Below are 22,605 nucleotides of genomic sequence, written 5' to 3' on the forward strand. Positions count from 1 at the left end.
CCTGCCACATACACAACTTAATCAAACTGACCAGTTATGTTTACCCTGCAAATATCCTTGTGAATGTGTGCCTACATATATCTGTCAATATATCTTTAATGCTATTGAACAGATGTATTAATATTATTACACAGATGTATTACACAGTGGTAAACAGACACAGATATCGTAGCAGGCCAAAGATACTCAAGTAGGTAGCCTAATAGACTAACAGACTTTGTGATAGAACAAGAGATAGAAACTGGTATGTAAAGATAAATACGACAGGACGGCAAGCAAAGATAGAAACACTGATTCATACCCACAGTGAAACTGTGAGCCTTGCGCTCCCCAAGCCAACTATCTGAGGGGAACTTAAGGGTAGAGACTCGCTCTGAGAGTGGCACACAACACCCACTCACAGCCACCGCCAGTCAGTCACAACGCCACACGGGTGACAGCCAACCACAGGCACAGCCTCAGACAAAACACTGCAATGGACAAAGCTGTTATACGTTTGGGCTACTGTTGTGCCCAGAACATCAACACTGCTGGACTGGAAAGAGACCCTTTTATAGTTTACTGAGAAAACCTCTCTGTGACCTTCATTTGTTTACACCTGCTGACAGTAACTACAAAGGGGGAGGGGGATGGGCGGGGGGGGTGAGGCTATAAGACTTGAAACAATGTTTAGGATCCAGCAGCATACCTATGAAGCATGTGGAATAGCTGCAGATAAGGAAGGAGCTGGAGGAGAGTGCCATGGGTCAAATAATGTAGCCTTATCAACCAGATAGACTGCCGTCTCACATTTAAATGCACCCTTTCAACCACCATCACCGTACTGCCAAAATAAATATTTCTCCTTGACGTGACGACAACACATAACAATTCCATAGGCTGTAGTCCAATTTCCCATGACACCCCTTGGAGGGAAAAACAGCATTTTCCAGATGCAAACACTGCAACAGTCCTTCTCAGCTAAACCTAGGAGTGACAGACCCATGGAGTTAGTGTAAAGGAGACAGATAAGATATTCTGAAACAAACACAACTCCAAGAGTTTACAAGGAGGTGAGGCATTCTGAGCAACATCTTAAACTTTAAAAGTCTTAAAATAAGCAATGACCTCATGGCTTGGCCAATCCTACTGGATTCAGAGCTGGTCACTGTTCTCAGTGCTCTTACACTCTGTCTATCCTGCCTAAAACCCAATTATAAATACAGGGGAAGTCTCTCTCTCTCTCGTGCATTTTCATATTTCTAATTTATTTCTAAAGAAAGAGCCCTGAATGGCCGTTATAATGAAAACAATGGCTTTAAACCACACCACTCTCCACCACCTCTCCATCACCATTCCTACACTCCAAAAGCTCAATCATGGCAGAGACTTGTTTCACTTTTTAAATGATTCCCCCCCCCCCTTCTCTCTCTCTCTCTCTCTCTTTCTCTTCAATCTTTCTTTCTGCCATTCACCTCGCAGACTGAGGCATGAGTTCAGCTTTGTGATGGGGTAAATGAAAGGGAGAAAAATCTCATCTTCTTTTCAAAACGCTGCCAGGCATTCAGCCGTCCAAATATTTTCCCTTTTTCTTCACTTCAGAAATAGCAAGGGGAGACAGAATAAAAAATGGGATGAGAAAATAGAGGCGAGGGACTATTTGAAGCCCATTTGCTGTCTTATCGGATGTTAATCTGTACATTTCACTCTCTGCCGACGGTGCGTGCCTGGTCAGTGATGACTGGCGTTTACAATCAAATGGAATTGTAGCTGCAGACCGAGCCAAGACAGGAAGATTCCGGAAAGCCTCTACCACGCCAATGCTCACGCTAGAGAAAATATTATATCCCCCAAGCTACCATCTGCTCCAACTCAATAAAGATCCTCGAATTGAAACTGCTCTTAAAGATCTTTTGTGAAAACTTTTGAGAAACCAGGTAGAATAAAAAGATACAAGGAGGCATTGTGTCTGGAACCAGCATGCTATCAAAGTTTTCTGTCCTCCTTTAAAAGTTCCCTTCTCTAGTTACCTCAACATTGTTGTTCTCTCTCTCCTTCCTTCCCTCCCTCCCTCCCTTTCCTTCGTTCTCTCCCCCCATCTCCATCATTTCACACAGGCTGTGTCTCAGAGGCATAGGGTGTCGGAGAAAAAAACAAAATGGAAAAAAACACGACAGGCAAACAGTGCTGTCAAGCATCGCTGATTGAAACCACAAGGTCACTCTGCAGTGAAAGAGAAAAGAGGGAGAAAAAAAACAACTTGAGACAAGATGCTCTCCAGGGAGTCTGTCTGTCTCACCCACAATGTATGTGTGTGTACATGAGTCAGAGTGTGTGTATGTGTGTGTGTATGTGTGTGTGTGTGTGTGTGTGTGTGTGTGTAAGTGGATATGGGTGTGTGTGGGTACTGTATACTTTTGATTCATTTTGTGTCTCACTGCTTTTTGTTCCAAAAAACGAAACAAAGTCCCAAAAAAAAAAAAAACACTTAAAAAAAGGGACACAGTGAAGTTAAAAGCCATCTTCCTACTTCAGTCCAAGGTCCTTGTCTGGCATCTCCCACTTTTGCACTTGCTCCCCCCGAAACACACACACACACACACACACACACACACACACACCTCCGACCCAGAGGGAGTCGAGTGGCGTCCACTCACCCTGCAGCTCTCCACTCTTGCTGTACAGCTCCCTCCTCTGCTCCCGCAGGTAGGCACTCATGCTGATGGCATGGGAGGACGACTCAAACCTACGGGGAGGAGAACCGCAAGTCAGTCTTCAGCCACACCATGAAGCACACATCTACTGTGGGAACTAAACACACAGAGTCGATTTGACTTCTGACTCCATGTCATCTTTTTCGGCAATTCACCCTAACAAGTTGCAAATCAATATCCCTACTACAGTATGGGCAAGGAAAATTGCTCTCACAGAGAAACATACAAAAGCAACGGTAATTTTTTTTTTATATCTGCAGATTCTGCACTGCTCTCTGCACAAGCAAATTTTAACAATAGTGATTTGGGTTGATTTATAGTCTAGCCTACTTTCTTCTGCGACCTTTTTGTTGCTTACTTGAAAAGTGACTGTTTTCTTTGTATTGGTTTCTTTTTGGCAAAGAAGGCCCCAAAATCGCTGGCGGCACTGGTGTAGGAGAGCTGGGCAGAAGGCTCAGCGGCACTACGGCTGTTCTTCACGTCCAGGTAGTCCATTAGCAGCACCTAAAGGGGATGATGGGGGGGGGGGGGGGGGGGGGGGGAGAGAGAGAGAGAGAGAGAGAGAGAGAGAGAGAGAGAGAGAGAGACTGTCAGGTTGCATGACCCAATGTGTTGAGTTATTTATTCAAAGCTCCACCACGCTACTGAAACCTGAAGCAGACTTCCGGATTGATTTATTCAACACATCTCTGACCCACACCTGCCAACATGAGCAAATCTGTTCACACACCAACAACCAGGGGCCCATCAGTCCAGCTTGTCTGTGGAGCAGTGGGCTCCAGCCACTCAGCCATACCCATTAACCTTGATTACAACCGCAAACACAAGTTAATAAACATCCCCCTCGGCAGCCGGTAAGGTCCTGCGGTAGGAGACGGAATAGAGAGAGAGAGGAGAAAACAACAACTAAGTTTTAACTTTCGCCACAAATTAGCCCCTACCCTTCTGTGCCACCTTCATCTCCTCCTCTTCCTCGTCCTCCTCATCCGCCCTCAACACCCCACACACACTTCTAATCGTTTCATAATTTACTGGGGCAATTTACTCTTTGCTATTTCCAACCGCCGGACAAAACTGCCCTTAGTGGGGGAGAGTCGGGCTGGGGTGGCGGAGAGTAATGAGTGCACAGATGGAGATACATCTGACTCGTAATGGTGTAATTAAACCTGGAGAATGGGGCCCTTCAGTGACAGAGAGAGAGATGGAGAGAGGGAGAGAGAGGGGGACAGAAAGAGGGGGGTAAAAAGAGGGGAAAGAGAGGGAAAGAGGGAACCCTCGTCCCTCGTCCGCGGTCATCCCTCAGCCTGTGGGCTCGGGACTCGTCGCTGCTGCCGCCGCCATTGTCCTCGGTGGTGAGAAAGCGTGGAGTTATGATCCTGTCAATGTATTAATTACTAATGACCATCTGATCCACTGACGGAGCCAGCTCGCTACATAACCCTCCCGAACTTAATTAAATGCGAGCATTTGCCTGATGAAGGGGTTCCAACCTACTTAAATTGCATTAACGGAGAGTGACTGAACTTCAGAGGCAATTAACTATGGGACAGTGTGTGTGTGTGTGTGTGTGTGTGTGTGTGTGTCTGAGAGAGAGAGAGAGAGAGAGAGAGCAGGGGCAGCCAAAGAGGAACTAATGATAGCTATTCTGAGGCTCTAGCACACCTTTGAGGGGGAAACTTTGTGAGCAAAATAACAGGTTTTGCTAGCTGATTAGCCTCTTGGCTCTGTGAGTAAAATAAATTCACTGACTGATGCCATTTCAGGTTCAATTATGAGATGTTTATTCTCTACTATTGCCACACCATGGATGAACTCAGATTGTTTCCACTGGAGTCAGTTGTGAATTATATAAAACTATAGAGATTTGAGTTGATTGGTGTGCAAACCACAGTATCCTTTCTCCGATGTACAGATTTTTAAATCAGTCTTTGTCACTGACTGGTGAAACCCAAATTGAATCCATTAATGCTTTTCCAAGAAACTATTTGAGAATCATAAAAAAGCATTAATAAAATAGGAAAGTGACTGATAGCACTTTTACCCCAATATACACCATTGGGTTTCAATCTCCGCAGTAAATGTCTCGCAGTGAATCTCTGCCATCTCATGAGAGAACATGATAATGTCTGAACGTGGTTCTGTGAGCACAACCTTCATTACTTGCCCTGCCTGAGTCAAGATGTATGTATGCGTGAGTGAGAGTGTGTGTGTGGCTATAGGTGCAATATGTATCTGTGTGTGTGCATGTACAGTATGTGTGTGTGTGTGTGTGTGTGTTGGGTTTTGGGTGTCCAAGAAGTTCCCCTCCGTCAGCCTGATTAGAATCACCTTTCCCTTTCTGGCATCTCTCCTGTGTCTCATTATAGGCTAGTGACAATGGCCCCACATTTTTGAGATACCCCTACCTGAGGTAGAACTAAACGCAACAATGTTTTTCCTTATCTCTAAGGTCTCCCATACTGTATATGAAATGGATTCTTAGCTAAAAATGTTGTATTGCTAAGATTGTTAAATTAACAGATATTGTTATACACCCCAAAACCAAAAAAGTGCAGATCAATCACACAAGCTCTGAGAGCTTTGAAACTTGTCATGTTTATAGTCAGGAAGTTGCTTCACCTACTAGAAAAGACTGGATGTGAATATCTTGATGTATGGAATGAATAGAGACATGTAAACATACACCTAAAATAAGCGGACATGCAAAAAATGAATATCTATGCAGAATGTTTTCATTTACTTTGTAGCTGCTTTACCAGGGATTATCATAGAAACACATATGATGGCTTATGGGAAAGGTGGGGTTGTACTAAATCCAACAATACCAAATATATAAATATAGTATGACGAATCAGGGTGTTCTGCCACTCAATGTATGAGGTGTCCAAAATGAAAGAAAACAGAACAGTCCAAATCACATCATCAGTGGTGAGAAGAATGTTGATAAATTCATTGTTACTGCAAGGCAAGTGCTGATCTATATTTACATTTAATAATGATACATTTCATATGAAACACAGATCCCATTGATCCCATCAGGTTAACACTGAATTGGAACACCTTTATTAAAATATTTACATTCACTTGAATTTTGTTTTGGTCAAGTCATTACTGAATAATGGAAAATAATATTGTTAGCTTTTGTCTGTCCAGACCAGCAGTAGACAGTAGAGCCTACACTGCTTACTTCACCCCTAAGTAGCTAAACAGTTAGTTGTAGAAACTACTTTCCCTAGCTAAGAAAGTACTTAGCCCTCTGACTAATGTTGCATGTGTAATTCAACTTGATTTGCATTTCAATGAAAATTCAGACATTTTTCCTTTTCACTAGTCTCTTGAATTATAAGGCCTTTTCACACAGAGATTACGCTAAATTTGCGGGAAGAGGAGACGTCTTTTTGCCGCAATGTGTGTCTGAAAATGAGGTGAAAATTTGCCGGCCTGCTGATCTGTTCAAATGATGCGGCATTTTGGGGAGCCAGGAGGCAGGATCAGCTAGCAAATTAAAATGTGACGTGCAATAGGGGGCGTGTAGAGTGATATAGGGGCATCTTTCCCCCCGACGCTGTCTCTTCCTGACTTAGGCTCTGCCGTTGGCCCGGGCGCCTCATTACCTCACCACACAGAGACCGCCGGTGGCACTGCCCAGTCAGGAAACAACCCATCACAGGCGATGATAGCTGTGTTAGAGCTACCGTTTACACACACAAAAAAAAAAATCTCAGACTCGGGCTTAGTGATGATCACCCTGAGTCAGAATTCAAGGGCAGGTATTCGCCCCATTTATCAAAGAAAATAACCAAAAGAACTAGGGAAAGAGAAGTGAGGGTGAAGGTGTGCATTTGTAGCACAAGCACCAACTAGGCAAGAGGATCCTACCTTTTTTATGCTTTCTCTTCATCAGGAGTGATACAAAAAAGGCATTCTGTTCCAATCTGACCTGACGCGAAATAGCACTCTGTTGTCAATTTGGTGCTCAAGACAAAAGAAACTGACATGGCTGTGCTGACCTAATATGCTGGGAACAGGAATGAAAAGGAGTGCCCCCCGGGAAGTGTGTTCCTGATTATGCAATAGAAAAGATGAGACAGCATCTGGCTGTGTGTGGATTTTGCCTTTCTGTCTTATAAATTGATGGGCTATAATTATGGTTTAACACAATGTGAATGCTCAGTTAGAAAGCACCACCTCTTACTTCTGCTTCCACTTTAAAAGGTACACTATGCAGGTTTAGGTCTACTGACAAGGTAATGTTTCGCAAGATTTGTTGGGCCGCCGTTCTTAAAGTTGCATGGCTGATTTTCTTAGTAGTGACTAGCAACGCCTATGCTGTATAGCTATGCTAGTTAAAGGATTCACCTATTACAGTGTTTCCAAAGTGTGGTCCGGGGACCACTGGTGGTCCGCAAGCTATCCCAAGTGGTCCATGAGCAGACGTGGTAAAAAATAATATAGATGACCTGTTTGCAATATTGAACCAACTTGTATGTAAATCCAAACAGTTCTGCAACACTGCCTACGTAAGCTATGCCAATTTAAATCATATGAATCCTCTGACACAATAAGCAAGGTGCAAAGACAATTAGCAAGGTGGTTCAGTGAGTAGGCCTATTGTATCTATTAGCTAGGTGGTCCGTGAGTTCTTTTTTTTTTAAGTGGTCCTTGGTCTGAATAAGTTGGAGAAACACTGGCCTATTACAAGTTCGTTTACCATCAAATTGGCTTCGTAAAAGTGAAAATCTTGCATAATGTACCTTTCAAGTTAAGTAACAGGCTACAGCACTCGTAACTACAGCAATATGGACCCTGCACTCCCACCCAAGGCTATGCAGCCAACCCTGAAGAGGCTCCTCGGGGCATAGAAGGCGCAGTCGGCAAGGCTTTAACATCTTCCCTGACCTTCAGCCGAGCTGACTGACACCCTCTGAAAACACTTCATCTCTTGACATCCATTTTGCAGGCTTGGCTACCGGAGACTTAAAGGCAAGGTTGTTTTAGCGCGCACAGGAAATCAATATTCATGGCCGCTTCCAGGAGTGATCGGCAGGAACAAGGTGGCACGTGACGCCAGTGAGAAATGGCAAATGGCTTTTCACACCAGATAATAAATGGAAGGGCTTGGGTTCAGTAGGTGCAGCTATGAGCTGTATGTTTGCGCACAAGAGTGTGTGTGTGTGTGTGTGTGTGTGTGTGTGTGTGTGTGTGCCCTTGAAACATTCACATCTGACACATTAAAGCCACTTCACTCTTTTCATATTTGTCTGTTAACCTGAGGTGTGGCACACCAGGTGCGTTCAATGCTTGTTAATTATAAACAACACAAAACAACTTTATACAAAAAAAAAAAAGAAAAAAAAACACACAGTGGCATGCTTAATTTAATAAACAAAAGAGAGTTCTGGCTCCATTCGGTCTATTAGTCCACAAATCAGCCTAATTAGCACAAAGACCATGACTTGGCGGAGCTGTAGATGAACACCTGGCTACTGACAGAGGCAGGTGGAGGGGAAGGAAAAAGAGAAAGGTGCTTTCAGGAATTAAGGCAATGAAGCACACCTCCATCCCATGCGGGCACCCGGCAAATTGGCCCGACCGCTTTCGAGGTCTTTCAAGGCTCCTGTTTTTGTTGCCAGTGCAGATTGAGTGCCGGGTGGCTGTTTACAGGAACTCAAAGTCACTTATTTATTTTTTTGTTACCTTGGTGCTGGGTGCTGCTATATTCCGAGAGCCCCACAGGCCCTTCCCTTTATGTCTGTGGCTGTTCTTGTGGGAAATGTATTGGCTGTGTGTACATTTAAAATGAACGGGGGTGACAGTCACACAACATCACTACAAGATGGCTTCTCTGTGGACAACACTACACCTCACAAAAGAAAACAAAACAAGAGGAAACTTTATGGACAGTTAAATAAACAATGAATTCCTACATATAACTTGCATATGAATTGTATATACTGTAGAGAGAGGGAGAGAGAGATTGATTGACATTATCTCTTAAGCAGATGTAAAGACTGAAGAGAGAGAGAGACGGTGGTGATGTGCTGGAAAATAAACTTGTTTCTCTGTAATATGTACAGAAAGACGGAGCTCCAGAGACCAAAATCCCTCCTGAAAAAGACAGGTTGCTTTTTTAACGTTCAAGGAGAGCGACAGTTTCAATTTCCATTTGAAAGTGTCTCCGCCACACAACACTAGTGACAGGCAAGACATGCTGCATAGGCCTTGTGAGCCAACAGTGATAAAGTAGAACAACTCTTTGAGAAGGGTCGGTCTGGCATTCCAACAGTATGTAAGCATGAAAGCTCAGCTGAGGTCTTAAATGACATATTGATTAAAATCATGAAGGTGCAACATGGGATTGAAGCACGCTGACTTTAATTAAAAATAAGATCACTGTCTAACAGCCAACTTCTGGCAGTTCATTTTGACTTGTTCATGCTCTACTGACAAGCCCTGACTGAGTGAGAACATTTAGATAAAATGTTCTTCAGTCAAAGTGCCAAAGGTATGTATGTAGAGCGTACGTAATAGCTTACTGGGGGGCAGCCGTGGCCTAGGGCTTCGGACTTGCAACCGGTGGGGTTGCCGAACCCCGACCAGTAAGAAGTGCCCTTGAGCAAGGCACCTAACCCCTCACTGCTCCCCGAGCACCGCTGTTGTTGAAGGCAGCTCACTGCGCCGGGATTAGTGTGTGCTTCACCTCGCTGTGTGTTCACTGTGTGCTGAGTGTGTTTCACTAATTCACGGATTGGGATAAATGCAGAGATCAAATTTCCCTCACGGGATCAAAAGAGTATATATACTATACTATACTTATACTTTACTAACCTGCCTCCTTTAGTTAGGCTAAATGTTGCTAGTGTCATGGGGCCACAATGCAGGTAGTTAGTGAGGGCATAAAGATGCAGGTGATTTGGACCAGAGCCCATCCCTTCTGTTAGAACTAAAGGGTCCACAGCTGACAAACCACTACACACATTCATGATAGTAGTGCGGCTTAATGAACCTGACACTGTGGTGACTTCAGAAAACTAAAATGCAGATTCTACACTGCCTGTGCACCAAGGGCTAATCAGCGATACCAGATTTATTACTATGCTGGCTGCTCCAAAAGAGGCTTGATTAATTATCCAAGCAGGGAATGGAACTCCCTGAAAAAGGCAGCTCCCTGAAAAATGTCTGATATCGACTTTGATCCTCAACATTGGATCATTCATACAATTCAACAAAGGCACTGGTCTAAAATCCCAAGGAAGGAACAGGAAGCCATGTAAACAACCAGAGGGATCATCCACCATGACAACAGGATAACAGACTTTAGAGAGGCTTGTTGTTTTAATGAATGTTAGGTATGAACTCCTATGACCTATACTCATTAGTCCTGGCACTGATATCATTCCAAAATTCTTAATTAAATCTTCTGTGACATTTAAAAAAAAAATCAATGTCTGCAATGGACCAGAACTGGATATGCCTGGGTACATTATAAACAAGATGATTTGTTTTCACTCTGCTCAAACAGACAGCAGTGTAGCTTCCAAAGGCCTTAGCAACTGTGGCTACTGTGTCCAAATAAAAGTAATCATTGACTTGATCACATGCATGACACATCACTGCATGGCCGACCACACATAAAAGTATATGTGTACAAGAAGGAGCCATCAACTGCAGCGGCAGTTTTCTGTCAGACAGTCCTCCCAGATGAGAACTGCATGGAACCATGGGACAGATTTTTTGATGTGCAGAAAGCGAAGTGGCATGAAGAGTCAGAATCTCAAGAAGAAGCAGAAGAAAAACTAATTTAAGACTGCTTAGCTTGAATAATCAATAACACCTCACTCTGTGAATGGGCACTTGAAAATGTGACAGGATGCAAAGCCACCGTATTTTTCCCATTACTGACACCAAACACACACACACACACACACGGTAGACAACTTGGGCATCTTCTTAAGGGAAATCAATACTGTTCCAGTTAATGCATGCTGGAAACCCTTCGCTGGCAGGACGTCTACACTCCACAGGTGTTTTGATGATTGGTGCAGTGTGACCTCATGATGGAAGCACATTTGGGCCAAATATTTGATAAACCCATCGCACACACGTCGGCTTTGCACTGTCTGGTTCTCGTTCATCTAAAAGTTGACTTTCCCAAAGAGGAAAAAGATAGAGAGAGGAAAGTCCAAAGGCTCAGTAACTGCCATCTTTTATTCAGACACATCTCCTGTTTGGACCGTGACTCAGCTGGAGTTTTGAGTTTGAGATTGGGAAAACTTCCCTTAAGTCGGGGGAAAAAAAAACTCTGGCAAACAGGAAGTGGACAGGAGGGAGTCCAATTAAAGGTGGCGAAATGAAATGGGGCAGACGCGGCAGGCGAGAACACCTGTCGGGAGAAGACGCCATCTCATCTTCACCCCGAAAAGGCCATCGGAATCTCATCTAGACTCGACAAACAACGAGAGCCGGTCTCCACCTGAGCGCCCCCGAACCCCCATCAACACCGGGGGGACAGGCACACCAGAGGCCATTTCACACCTGAGATGGTGCCCCCCCACCCCCCCCCCCCCCCCAAACACACACACACACACAAGCCTCCAATCACACATCCACAAACAACCTGCCCACCACCAGACGACTCCCACATCACATGTGCAGACATCAGACGACACCCCCGCACATCACATAAAGGCAGACACATTAATCGGACAGGGCTCTGCGTTGGTGCCTTGCTCAAACAGCACAAGTCATGCCCTAACGCCATCCATTGAAGTGAAGGCAAAGAAACATGCCATGCCATAAACACCCGTTTTGTACTACCGTAATTTCCCAACTATTAGTCGCTGTTTATACATTGCTTATGCAAAATTTCTTCAGTTATGAGGTTAATACACAAAGGCAGTTAATATGGTATTAATATGGTTTTGTTTTTTAACTTGCATAAAACACTGTCCTGCGGTTTATACGCAATGCGGCTAATACATAGGAAATTGCTGTACATTTCAACATATTCGGTGTAATCTTCCATAAGTCTCACTGCCATCTTCTTTACCTGCTAAGACTCTCCTGAAGGAATTACTGTACTTTGCTCACCTTGTTCACGGTGGCCTATAAGACCACGTGAACAAACTTGTAAATTAACCCAGTAAAATGGGTCCATCAGCAAATTAACCACCTTCATATGCTCTTCTGTCTCTCCCTCTCTCCCTCTCTCTCTCTCTCTCAGCATGGAAGATTTACAGGGCCTTTGGTAATAGCACGGTGCCACGCATTAGCAATGGCTGTGTGCATTCCCGTGTGTCTCCTGCGTTTAAGAGCTGCTCAAATCCCACCGGGGCCAAAGCAACAGTTGGCAGGGCAGTGTTTGCGATGGCTCGCAGAGATTTAAAAGAAGGAGAGAAAGAGAGAGAGAAGAAAATGGAGTGAAAAAGCCCAAGGTCGCTGTGTGACTCCTTGCCTGGGTTGATGAAGTGATGACAAAGCCATGTACTCATTTCCAGGGAGCACCGCTGCCCTTTCTTCCCTTTCATTTTCTCCTCTCCTCTCCTCTCCTGCAGCCCTGCTCTCCTCTCCTCTCCTCTCCTCTCCTCTCCTGCAGCCCTGCTCTCCTCTCCTCTCCTCTCCTGCAGCCCTGCTCTCCTCTCCTCTCCTCTCCTCTCCTGCAGCCCTGCTCTCCTCTCCTCTCCTCTCCTCTCCTGCAGCCCTGCTCTCCTCTCCTCTCCTCTCCTGCAGCCCTGCTCTCCTCTCCTCTCCTCTCCTCTCCTCTCCTGCAGCCCTGCTCTCCTCTCCTCTCCTCTCCTCTCCTGCAGCCCTGCTCTCCTCTCCTCTCCTCTCCTCTCCTCTCCTCTCCTCTCCTGCAGCCCTGCTCTCCTCTCCTGCAGCCCTGCTCTCCTCTCCTCTCCTCTCCTGCAGCCCTGCTCTCCTCTCCTCTCCTCTCCTGCAGCCCTGCTCTCCTCTCCTCTCCTGCAGCCCTGCTCTCCTCTCCTCTCCTCTCCTCTCCTGCAGCCCTGCTCTCCTCTCCTGCAGCCCTGCTCTCCTCTCCTCTCCTGCAGCCCTGCTCTCCTCTCCTCTCCTCTCCTCTCCTGCAGCCCTGCTCTCCTCTCCTGCAGCCCTGCTCTCCTCTCCTGCAGCCCTGCTCTCCTCTCCTCTCCTCTCCTCTCCTGCAGCCCTGCTCTCCTCTCCTGCAGCCCTGCTCTCCTCTCCTCTCCTCTCCTCTCCTCTCCTCTCCTGCAGCCCTGCTCTCCTCTCCTCTCCTGCAGCCCTGCTCTCCTCTCCTCTCCTGTCCTCTCCTCTCCTCTCCTGCAGCCCTGCTCTCTGGCCTCCAGGCTTCTTGTTTCTGTCCCGCCTTTGTGATGCTGTGTTCTCCTTACCTCACCTCTCCTCTCCTCTCCTCACCTCTCCTCTCCTCACCTCTCCTCACCTCACCTCTCCTCACCTCACCTCTCCTCTCCTCACCTCTCCTCTCCCCACCTCTACTCTCCTCTCCCCACCTCTCCTCTACTCTCCCCACCTCTCCTCTCCTTTCCTCTCCTCTCCTCTCCTCTCCTCTCCCCACAGTCGTGCAAAGACAGAATGTCTTTTCCTCCTTCACTCCAGCAGAGATCTCATAATGTCACACACAGCAAGACGACAAGCCAGGAGATAATGGAAGAAAAGGAAAGAAAACTAAGAGCAAAAAAATGAGCCGTAGAGAGCCGTAAAAAAAGAAGGAAAAACACCTTGGAGAGGTTGTTGTTGAACTGCTCTATGCTTTAGATGCACAGTGTGTTTGACTGACTTGGTTTTAACGTCTGCAGATAGACACCGCGAAAGGGACAAAGGGGAGATAACACGCCGCTGACCAAGATCAATTCTTCTGTACCAGAGCATGTGGAAATGAGGTGTGCAGAGAAAGTGGCTTACTGAAGAAGTAACTGTTGTTACCCACCACAGTGGAAAAGTTTTATTGGAAATAAAATGATACTGAAAAGAAAAATACTGCAGTGTCCCGAGGACAGCTCAAGTGAACTGCTGGGATTGTTGGAGAGGAAAAACAAAATGCAGGACCTGGGCCACGTAAGAGAGCCCTCAGGGATCTCACAGCACAGGAAGGGATTTGACCAGACCCAATATCGCTGGGGCCAATTTGAAGAAGTCAATTTGTTTTACAACTGCCCAACAAGGTCACCTCTAACGCAGGGTTTTGCACTGCAGTGAAGTTTGCCCCAATCCACCATTAAAGGACTGAGTAATCATTATAGGGGCTTTGCTCAGCTCGAGAGAGAGAGAGAGAGAGAGAGAGAGAGAGAGAGAGAGAGAGAGAGAGAGAGAGAGAGAGAGAGAGAGAGAGAGAGAGAGGCTGGATGCGGAGCTGACCGGTCACATACCTGGAGCACAGTCTGGATCTTGGCAGAGACGTCGGCCTGCTCGTACAGTTTGATGCCCTCCTGAGAGCCCCTGCTGGCGGATACGATGTGCTGGAGGTGGCCCAGCACCACGCTATGAGCTGCAGCCACCGCATTGAACTTGTCGAACAGTAGCTCCAGCAGTTCCAGCAGCAGCCTGCAGAGGGCAGCAGACAGGAGGAGGACACATTAGGTGAGGGTGAGTGTGTGTGTGTGTGTGTGTGTCTGAGTGTAAGTGTGTGTGTGTGTGTGTGTTTGTGTGCATGTCCATGTGCAATTGTGCAATAGCCTCTTGACTTTCTAGCCACGACTGAAAAGAGGAAAAACACATATCACAGAAAGAAAAAAAGATTCACTTCCCACCAAAAGAGCTCTTCTTTCAAAGCCCCTCATTGCCATTATGTGAATTCACATTCTCATCCCTCTTAATCATCTGCTTGTGGCCACTCTGTTTCACGTTATCAACATCTTACAGGGAGCATCCCGCAACTAATCATTTTGTTTCTTAAAAAAAAAAAAAGTCAACCACAGCTGGGTAACAATGGGTGGATGTCTCTCTGTGCGTGAGACGCCAAGAAAAAGACCCATCACTTGTTCCTAATGAACACTGAACAGTAGGGTGCAGGAGAGTCTTCCCTGATGAGAAAAAGACAGCTGCTCGCAAATGACAATTAGCGGCATCTGTCAAGCCTTTCTCTGGTCCACCAGGAGGATGTGCAATCTGCCTGCGTATTGTGTATTCGCTATTTCTAGTCATTTGGTTCTCAGGACACAGGGACATTCTTTGACTTTTTCCTTCCTTTTTCTGCTGGAGGAAAGCTGCACTTGTTTCTGTGGTGAGACACACTGTTGTAGGGGAATGGGGGAAGTGGATGAAGGAGAGAGGGGGGAGAGATAATGTCTACACAGGGGACTGCTCTGGTTTGCCTTATCAGTATTCTGAAGGAGTTTTCTGGATTATTCTGCAAGAGGGTAGATCTGTTTCTCAGTGTCTGACCCTAGAAAGCTGCTTCGACATTTCCGTAGACAACAGCTTCCAGACCCGCCCTCTCTCTTGTACACACTCATACACACACAGACACACATACACACACACACACACACACACAGACACACACAACAAAACATTCTGCCCACACAAACAAATGGGCATCCGCACTCAGAAGAAATTATATTCACAAACATATGCACCTTACATATACTTTAGAAGGTGCAATGTAACAGAAGCTTTGATGGTGAAAATAATAACTCTAACTCTAAGGAAAGTCTGCTTTCCTCGCCTTGACTATGCATTCGGTTCTCCCTGGGCGATATGCAAGGATGCCTTCCCATTCCTGTTGGGGTTTCCATAGCAACAGGACCCTTCTTGAACTTGCAAAGTACACACACACACACACACACACACACACACACACACACACACACACACACACACACACACACACACACACACACACACACACACACATTTACGCTCACATACACAGTCTCTATCTCCAAGCAATACCTATTAGGCAACAGGCCTATACATTCTAACTCAATATAAAAACGGTTAGGTTGAAAATTTTCAACATGCTCACCCAAGGTATTGAGGTCACATCAGGCGTCAGTGCACTGGTGCAGGTGCAGGTGCAGGCCTGGCAGACCAGAGCACCTCGGTAAGGAAATATAGGCCACATTGAAAACTAACACCTAAAACCATTTACTGGAGACGCAAAGATAAAAACAAAAAAGCGGATCTAGATGTTGTTGTTGCCCACGTAAAATTCAGTTATGCCTAGGCCTTACAACCATACGAGATTAAAAAACTCCTTTTTGTACATTTCTGTTTACACAAACACAGCAAAAGAGGGGGAAGCGAAACTATAATATCTGAACGTGAAGGAGGAGGAGGAAGAGAAAGAGGGTTAATCTCTGCCATGACTAAACGCTCTCTTAAGTGCCTCCACTATCTCCCTCATCCCCCAACCTTGACTGTCTGGCAGACCCTTAAAGAGGAAATCAGGCTTGGGCTTTCGGCTTTGCGGATTACGCCATGCCGTGCCACGTTGGCGGTTGGCAGACTGGCATGAATGGGCTGCGGAGGAGCCGTCTACGCTGGCACTTAAGGAAATGGGATCGCAGCGTGAGCGGGAGGGTACCCCTCTGCATGTGGTGCCCGCTGATGGCTCTCCGAAACGTAAACAAACAAAATAAATGAGGCCATACTGCCATGCCAAATAAATGATGACATACAGTGAAAATAAATAAATACGCTATTAAATTTTTTTTTTAAAAGTCTCATTAGTGCTTTTTTCAGACACGAATGTCAAAACAGTGTCCTTCTGAGAGCCCTTCAAACCATCTCAACCTGCATATATGAATGTCATTACCATGTCAAAGATAGGCAAGAGCTTATGTACATAAATCAGCAATGGGTTACACATAATCTATTGCCCTTCTGACCCTGATGCCCTCAGATGGACTGGCTGACCTGGGCTGGTTGTCCTGGGCCAGGGTCTCTCCCCGCTGGTAGGCGTGGTCAGCAATCTGGGTGGTGGACCTCTTGAGGATCTGCTTGAGCTCGGTCTCCAGACGCTCCATGATGGCCTTGACCGTCTCGGGGAGCTTCTTCAGCTTGGCCAGGGCCTTGATGAGGATGCCCATGAACTCGGCGCTGTTCTCCTCCGGGTCCGCGTCCAGGTCCTCGCACACGTCCGGCTGCTGCTCCCGCACTGGCATCATAGAAGGTTAGTGGAGAAGGTTAGCGGTTAGCCGTTAACATTAGCGACACCCACAGACAGACACACACACACACAAACACACACAAGAGACACACACACACAGAGACACACACAAACACACACATACACACGATGACCTGGAGAGAAGCCAACTTTGAAGCTACACAGCATCAGCGTCATTACTCCTCCCATTAACTTCCACTTCACATCGCTGGCGCATCATACCTTTCAAACTGCACAATTAGGTACAGTTTACAAGAGTCATTTCCAAAAGGCTCCAAAACACATTTATCATAAACATTAGGAGGACAACAGTCATTTCCTCCCCCCTCAGCAGTCCTCCCTTTCATCTCTCGCCACACCGACCCATCACCTGCCCTCGCTCGTTGGTCTCCATGGTGGCGCCCCCCTTTGCACTGCGGCTCAATGGAGAGTGACAGCGCTGCTGATGTTCTCGTTTGTTATCCCTGCATGGCACTCAAGACCCCCCCCCCCACACACTCTCTCTCTCTCTCTCTCTTTTTTAAATGGGCGAATGTGGAGGGAGTTGATGTTTATGGCAAGTTAATGGCCTCGGCTTCCATTTTTCCCCTCTCTTTTCCGACTCAGCGTAGTTTCTGCAATAATTACTGCAATTACCACTAGCAAATTAGGTGTACTGAGGCCATTAGACAAAGAGGTGGCATGGATGCAGGCACTCTCAGCTAATGCGTGTGTGTGTGGGAGGTGTGGAGGTGGCTGGCAGGTAGATCCCAATAGGTGTCACAATATGACCACACCTGCCCATTGGCGCTGAACGGTGATTCTCCAGGTCACATTTTCTACGTCCTTTAAGAAATGCAAACACTATCAATAAAAAGTGTTGTGACTTGATATACAAATGGTGTGTGTGTGTGTGTGTGTTTGTGTGTGTGGATGGTTGGGATGGACTCAGCTGGGTCACATGTGTGTGTGTGTGGTGGGTGGAGAAGCAAGGCGTTTGGGGGGTTTCAGGAGGTGGGTGGGTGGGGCCAATTAGACCGGCAATTTTATTGAAACGGGTGCTGCTGCAATATTGGCATAATTCTGTTGGTGTCGGAGGCCGACGCCCAGGGACATGATGTGATTTAGCAACCCTAGACGGAGCCTGGGCGGGATAAATAGCATTAGGAGACTCAGGGGGAGGGAGCTCTGTGCCACAGCATGGGGATAATGAGGCCTTTACCCCCACTGTGATGACAGTTACGCATGATTAATGATGGAGGGCTAGAGGGGGTGGGATGGGGTGGGGACTGGCGTACATACATCACCTGAGCTGTTGGGAGGACATGATATTATAATTATGGTGTTCTGGATACTAAGGAGGTAGCGGGGTGCCAAGGTGTGTGTGTGTGTATGTATGTGTGTGTGTGTGTGTGTAAATGCCTTCACTCCCAACTACGTGGCACGTGTCGTGCCTCTGGCTTCCTCGAGTATTGTGGCTAATGACATGCTAATGGCAGTAATAACTGCAGTGCGATCCTTCCTGATGACTTCATTAGCGCTACCAGCCTTAGCGTACCATAAAAAAACATGGATTCAAACCAGGCCCAGCAACAGAAGTAGAGCCGGTGTCAGTCTACGCGCACCAATCCTCCTCTGTATGGGTTCAGTGACTTTCAAAATTTGACATGGGAGGACGATAGCTAACTTCGTTTAACGGATCGATTGCGCGGCTCTCCCTCTCCAGTTCTTCCTCGCATCTCCCTCACACTTCCTGCGTCTCTCTACTTCCCTCGTTCCCTTCCTCCGTCTCTCTACTTCCCTCGTTCCCTCCCTCCGTCTCTCTACTTCCCTCCTTCCCTTCTCTCTACTTCCCTCGTTCCCTCCCTCCGTCTCTCTACTTCCCTCGTTCCTTTCCTCCGTCTCTCTACTTCCCTCGTTCCCTTCCTCCGTCTCTCTACTTCCCTCGTTCCCTTCCTCCGTCTCTCTACTTCCCTCGTTCCCTCCCTCCGTCTCTCTACTTCCCTCCTTCCCTTCTCTCTACTTCCCTCGTTCCCTCCCTCCGTCTCTCTACTTCCCTCGTTCCTTTCCTCCGTCTCTACTTCCCTCGTTCCCTTCCTCCGTCTCTCTACTTCCCTCGTTCCCTCCCTCCGTCTCTCTACTTCCCTCCTTCCCTTCTCTCTACTTCCCTCGTTCCCTCCCTCCGTCTCTCTACTTCCCTCGTTCCTTTCCTCCGTCTCTACTTCCCTCGTTCCCTTCCTCCGTCTCTCTACTTCCCTCGTTCCCTTCCTCCGTCTCTCTACTTCCCTTCTTCCCTTCCTCAGTCTCTTCATGGCTCTCCCTCTTCCTCACCACTTCTCCTTCACTGCCTTGCTGTCACCTTCCTCCATCCTCTCACGCGCGCTCCTTCGCTCCTTCGCTCTCTATCTCGTGCTTCTTTCTCATCATGGCTAAATCCCGCGGCTATTTTTACTTACTCCCTGGAGTGCTGAACTGGGAGGTGTCGGTGAGCTTGCGCGGGGTGGACAGGGTGCTGACATCCAAAATAGACGTGTCCTTGGCTCCAGAGCTGCAGAGAGACGAAGACGGCAAAAACCATTATCACCACCATTAACACTGTCACTATCACCTGCATCACCATTACTGTCATCACTACAATCCCACTCATCACCATCAGAAGGAGGACATGTGGGACAAGATGAGGATTGCCGTTATGACAGTAGGGGAAGAATAGGTGTCACAATGGAAGAGACATGTTTGCCTTTCAGTGTCCTATTCCAACAGTGATGAAAGTACATGGTACACACACACACACACACACACACACTAACATACATACATACATACACACAAACAGACTGGATGTTTGCATAAAGGCCCGTGTAAACAGTTTGTTATTACCGGTATGTACTGCAGGGTGGAAAAAAAGTGTTGTGCATATAAAAAATAAATAAACATGTCACTTTATGACCCAGAGTAATAAATCACTGCTTCCCTATGAAGCAGTGTGAGGGTAATTGCAAATGCTTGTAAACACCGCCATGTAGGAATAATAAAAACACACACAGACACACACAAACACACACACACAAAACACAACGCCCCTATGATCTAGGATCAAATGCATACCTGACAAAAAAAAAACATATCAGTATTCAGATTCAGGGAAAGGTCAATGACCTGCATTAGCCTAATGTTTTGTTTTGTAGTTGTGTAGGGGCAAATAAATAAATTAGCATGGTCCTGCTGATGCAGCGGCTCGGCGTGGTGCACCAAAACCAAGCTACGGCAAACGCTAATCCCTTGGGAAAAGCTACACAGCTATTATTATGCACCTCAGTCTCGACGCAGGTCCCTGTGCATATATTAGCTTTGTTTGCGCTAAGTGGAGGAAGCATGGCGACGAAGGCCACGCTGGTCTCCTCGGCTTTCCTTTACAGCAGAACCACGAGCCATGGAAAGTGCATTCCTGTCTCGTTTAATAGGGAGGAGCGGTGGGAATACAAAAAAAATGAGTTAGCTTTTAAACTCTCGACGATTTTGATGTGCCTCTAATCCTGCAGAATGCATCCATCCAATCCTGCCGAAATGGAAAGGGTTCAATAAAGATTCATGATTTTTGGTTTTAAATGAGCAAGACAAAAAAAAAAAAAAAAGAAATCTATTACATGTTTAGGCTGCCAAAGTGCGCTAATGAAAAGTCCCTCCTTTTAGTACCGGATAGGGAAACAGCCCGAAGCCTCAATCCTTCCAGCACTTGATTTGAGTCAAGGCCCATCATTAAAACATTAGGATCAATTATGAAGTCTTCATCGACAAAAATGTCCAACTAATAGCCTGACAAGTTCAAGATACAGTAAAAGCGCATTACGACTAAACTCTGCGCTGGCTTAATGTGACAGAGAGGATCGTGGTGGGATTCCAACAAAGATGTCCATAAATGAAATGGCCTTAAGAAGAGGATTGGAGTTGAAGAATGCCACTTGCTAGAGACTTAAGCACTGGCACCTCTCTGACAACTCCCCAGCGAAGGCACAGCTCGACTTCCTGATAGTCTTTCACAGGGTGAGGTATCTTGCCACCCTCTCTCTCTCGACGAGCATCTTAATTAGCCTAATCACTTATTCTGTCTGACATTCACTGCCCTTATTAATAACCAACCAGGGGCTGAGGCACGGCGACAGAGACCTGGACCGGCGGTCTAGCAGATTTCCATAATCACAGAACACGCTGGCTCGCAGGTGAGGCGTCTGGGTATAACACATCAATTACTCCTGGGCTGCTTATGAAACACCTCGACATCCTGACAGTGACAATATCTCAGCACTGGCAATTAACTAGTGCAACAAAGGAACTCATTGAGCAGGGTTCTACTCTTTCCTGAATTCTGTCCGATTCATGACGTTACCTTTCACAGTTGCTTTTCACAAATCATTGCTTTTCATAGGTGCATTGTCTTTTACAAAGAATGTGTTTGGCAATGTGTTAGAACAATCCTATGGGAACATTTTACACTGTGTAAAGTGTGCTACCCACAAACCATTGCACACTAATCGACCTTCATCAATTCTTGTCTCCTTGAATGCCTCTTTTTCAAATAGTTATTTTTGCTTGTCTGTCAGTCAGACACGGCTCCAGACCTTAGGGGTGCTAATCAAATGTTCTGTCTGTTAAACTACACGACCTCTGAGCCAATGGCTTCACTTTCGACACTTTCACAGTCATACTTTATCAAACATGACTGACGAGACTTGCCATTTACATTACTCCTTCTACTCCATTTATAGCATTAGTTGGCACCTAGTCAGCACTTTGGGTGAGAGCCCAGTGTTGTGCAATTAAAACCTTTAGCTAAATTTACATTTTCATTACTTAGCGGCCACTGCCTTTTTCAGTGACACTTATTCTCCCCGTGACTTGGGAACGTTTACTGTGTTCTATTTTAAACCATAGTTAAAAAAAAAAAAACATTGAATAAAGTAGAGGAGCAATAAGGAACCACAAATCCTCAGAGCGTTTAAAAGAACCTCACCCCATGCTGCGCGCCTTGTCCTTGTTCTTGTGGCCCACGCGGCTGGTGGACTTGATGTAGAGGTGGCGGTGCAGCTCGTCGATCAGCACCAGGTGGATGTTGAGCTTGCGGCTGTGCAGCTCCAGCCGCAGGTCGCTCAGGCCCTCCACCTGCAGCAGCGGGCCCTCCAGGGAGTCCACCGCAGACACCTGTGCACAAAGGGGGACACCAACGTCCATCAGACGCCCGCAGGCAGCTTTTCGCACAACTGAATACATCTATTAGCCACACAATATCATGTACCCCTGCCCTATGTGGATTTCACATAAAAGACACAATCTTCATAATGATACTTGTCAAAATACCATTTGCTATGCACTTGTCATGCACATTTAAATGGCTAAATACAAACCACAGGATATCTCCAGCTATCCAGAATATTTTGACACAGTTAACATATTCATGAGAGTTTGAGATGAAGCAACACAGCTCGCATCAACACTTCATTGCACGAGTTTGTGCGCCTCTGCCTGAAACTGATTAAGAACAAACAGAGAAGTAGTGCTGTGCAAGATATGTCATTTAAGGTTTATGATGCAGGGAGCGTGTGTGTATAATCACACACTAGAGCTTCCCAGGGCCATCCAACGTCCCCCACTGCACAAATAATATCTCCGCGGCCATTAAAAAGTTGCAGACTTAGGACACAAATATTTGCCACGCCGGAAGCTAATGGGTTTGAATAAATCAGCCGAGGGGGTTTCGGGGTGTTTATTTCAGCAGTAAATCGGCCGGGCCAGGGCCCCTCCGCACACCATCTCATCTCACGCTGTGGG

General features: G+C 46.4%; 1 protein-coding gene across 1 annotated transcript in view; it reads right to left on the minus strand.

Annotated features, from left to right (window-relative positions):
• exoc4 (exocyst complex component 4) overlaps positions 1–22,605 on the minus strand; it is a 119,554-nt gene that overhangs the window by 84,771 nt on the left and 12,178 nt on the right. The window contains exons 4-9 of the mRNA XM_042079565.1: positions 21,791–21,978; positions 19,236–19,327; positions 16,548–16,788; positions 14,057–14,231; positions 3,052–3,197; positions 2,637–2,725 (exon numbers count right to left, since the gene is read on the minus strand). Of these exons, the coding sequence (XP_041935499.1) occupies positions 2,637–2,725; positions 3,052–3,197; positions 14,057–14,231; positions 16,548–16,788; positions 19,236–19,327; positions 21,791–21,978 (931 nt within the window). The remainder of the gene's footprint in view (positions 1–2,636; positions 2,726–3,051; positions 3,198–14,056; positions 14,232–16,547; positions 16,789–19,235; positions 19,328–21,790; positions 21,979–22,605) is intronic.

Source organism: Alosa sapidissima, chromosome 22, assembly GCF_018492685.1.
Source record: "Alosa sapidissima isolate fAloSap1 chromosome 22, fAloSap1.pri, whole genome shotgun sequence".
In the NCBI taxonomy this organism is placed as follows: domain Eukaryota; kingdom Metazoa; phylum Chordata; class Actinopteri; order Clupeiformes; family Clupeidae; genus Alosa; species Alosa sapidissima.